Below are 2500 nucleotides of genomic sequence, written 5' to 3'. Positions count from 1 at the left end.
TTTTTCCAACCAATCAAACATCGCAAGGATTATTCTGTTGGAATTCTTTATTTGGTACTACTAAATTTACCAAGGCACTTGCGATTCAAATGGGAAAATGTGATCGTTGTTGGCATTGTTCCCTCTTTAGATGGAGAACCAAAGTCTCTTAATGAGTTTCTGCAACCAGCAGTTAATGAACTGCAGGCTCTTTGGAAAGGTGTACGACTCAAGTCTAGCCTTAGTTCCATTTCATTAAAGTTTCGTGCAGCATTGTTATGCATAGCAGCTGATATTCCTGCAGCACGGAAGTTATGTGGCTTCAAAGGACACAGTGCACATCGTGGCTGCTCTCGTTGCCTCAAGGAATTTCCAGGTGGATTTGGAGAGAAGAGAGACTATTCCCGTTTTGACCGGGAAAACTGGCAGCCACGCACTGACACGCAGCACAGGTCAAATGCGAGAAGACTAGCATCATGCAAGACTGTCGCAGCTAGGAACAAACTGAGTAAAGAATTTGGCATTACGCACAGGAGTTGTTTGTTGGATCTTGAATATTTTGATATCATTCGTTTTTGCACCGTGGACCCAATGCATAACTTATTTTTGGGAACTGCTAAGTATGTCTTCAAATTGTGGGATAAACAGGGAGTGATTGCGAAGAAAGAAATGAAGCGCCTTGAGAAACGTATTGAGGAGATGGATGTTCCAACTGATATGGGGCGTTTGCCAAAGAAAATCTCTAGTAACTATGGCTCCTACACTGCAGAGCAATGGAAGAACTGGACATTGATTTATTCAATGTATGCCCTTAAAGACGTTATTGGAGACAATCATCTGCAGTGTTGGCAAACCTTTGTTCTAACTTGTAAATATTTGTGTCGATTCACGCTCACTTCAATAGATCTACAACGAGCAGACCTGCTCCTATTGAAATTTTGCAATGAGTTTGAAAAATTGTATGGGAAAAAAGCTATCACTCCAAACATGCATCTTCACTGTCACTTAAAGGACATTATTTTAGACCATGGCCCAGTCCATAGTTTTTGGTGTTTCAGTTTTGAGAGGTACAATGGTATCATGGGAAGTGTCTCAACAAACAAGAGGTCTTTGGAACTTCAGTTAATGAGAAAGTTAATACTTTCTCGATTCCTTGACAGTGTTCAGCTGCCATCTCAATACAAAACTGAATTTGAATACTTGCTACACAATCCATCTTCACCCAATGTCACCATAAGTAATCCTCTGTTGTCAACTGCCAGCTCATTACACAGTATGTCTACCACTGTTCCCATAACTATAGTTGACTGGTCAAACCTTACTCATCTCAAGCTTCCAACAAACTACAAAGTACAGAGCCTGGAAACTGAAGATCATGATGCCCTATTTGCAGTGTACAAGTGTCTCTATCCAGAGCAATCACTCGACTGGAAATCAATGGCTGAGACCATCAAGAAATATTCCACAGTCACTATTGGAAATCAGTTGTACAGTTCCAAGTTGGAGTGTCGCACTTTGCGTTCAGGAAGGATTTATGCCTCATGGGCAGCTGCTGACGGGGAAGCTCTGAATCTTAATTCACTTGAATTTTTTGCTGGTTATGTTCTTTATTACTTTTCTCATTCTATTAACTTGAATGGGAAGTTTGCACAACATGTCTTTGCTTGCGTTTTGTGGCATAAACCAGATGAAAACCCTGATCGATTTGGAAATCCTACCAAGACCTGGAAACTCAATGACTTTTTGGCATATGGCCCTTCACGTTTTTTGCCTGTGCAGAGGATATACTGTAGATTTGCTGCTGCAGAAACACAAGTAGAGGGAGAACAAAAAATTGTATCAGTTCCTTTGGACAGCAAACACCTTTACCTGTAGGAATCATATAGCTGACAACAACTTGTGTCCTTGAGTTGACTGGTTTATGTGAATATTTCCATCCTTTAAGTTTGCAATCATTTTTGTTAATTCTTTAATTAGTGTAAGTCCTCTCTATCCTTGGGTGAGCTTTTTACCTGGATAGAGTGGATAAACGGGGGCATTTATTTGCCTGTTTCCGCCCCGGATGGGATCACCACCTTATCGTGGTGGGGCGGTTTGTGTGTCTCTGTGACCCCTAGAACTTTCTTTACTGGAAAGATGGTGAAAGGGTAGAGGCCAGACTAAGAGTGATCCCCAGACCTCTCTGTGTGAACTAATTTTTGTTAAGATCATTGCTTGTTTGAAGTCTAAACTAGCAGTTTACATTAGGCTCTCTGTTGTTACTTGGGTGACCTGTTTACCTGTTTACAACAGAAACACTGGGGCATTAAGTTGCCTGTGTCAACTAACTTTTACTAATGATTGATTGTTTGGAGTGTAATTTACAGGTAGCAGTTTTGAAGCGATTAGTGTCAGATTAATTATTACCAGCATTAATCTCTCTGTTGTTACTTGGGTGACCTGTTTACCTGTTTACAACAGAAACACTGGGGCATTAAGTTGCCTGTGTCAACTAACTTTTACTAATGATTGATTGTTTGGA

General features: G+C 40.6%; 1 protein-coding gene across 1 annotated transcript; it reads left to right on the top strand.

The window, feature by feature from the left end:
* Positions 1-171: 171 nt before the first annotated feature.
* On the top strand, positions 172-1854 carry LOC138040271 (uncharacterized). Its single transcript, XM_068886027.1, has one exon. It carries the CDS (start codon positions 571-573, stop codon positions 1852-1854), a length of 1284 nt encoding a protein of 427 aa, XP_068742128.1. The 5' UTR covers positions 172-570.
* The last annotated feature ends 646 nt before the right edge of the window (positions 1855-2500 follow it).

The sequence above is a fragment of the Montipora capricornis genome, chromosome 3 (genome assembly GCF_036669925.1).
Source record: "Montipora capricornis isolate CH-2021 chromosome 3, ASM3666992v2, whole genome shotgun sequence".
In the NCBI taxonomy this organism is placed as follows: domain Eukaryota; kingdom Metazoa; phylum Cnidaria; class Anthozoa; order Scleractinia; family Acroporidae; genus Montipora; species Montipora capricornis.
Note: the sequence above shows the minus strand (reverse complement) of the source record. Positions and strands in the feature narration are given on the sequence as shown.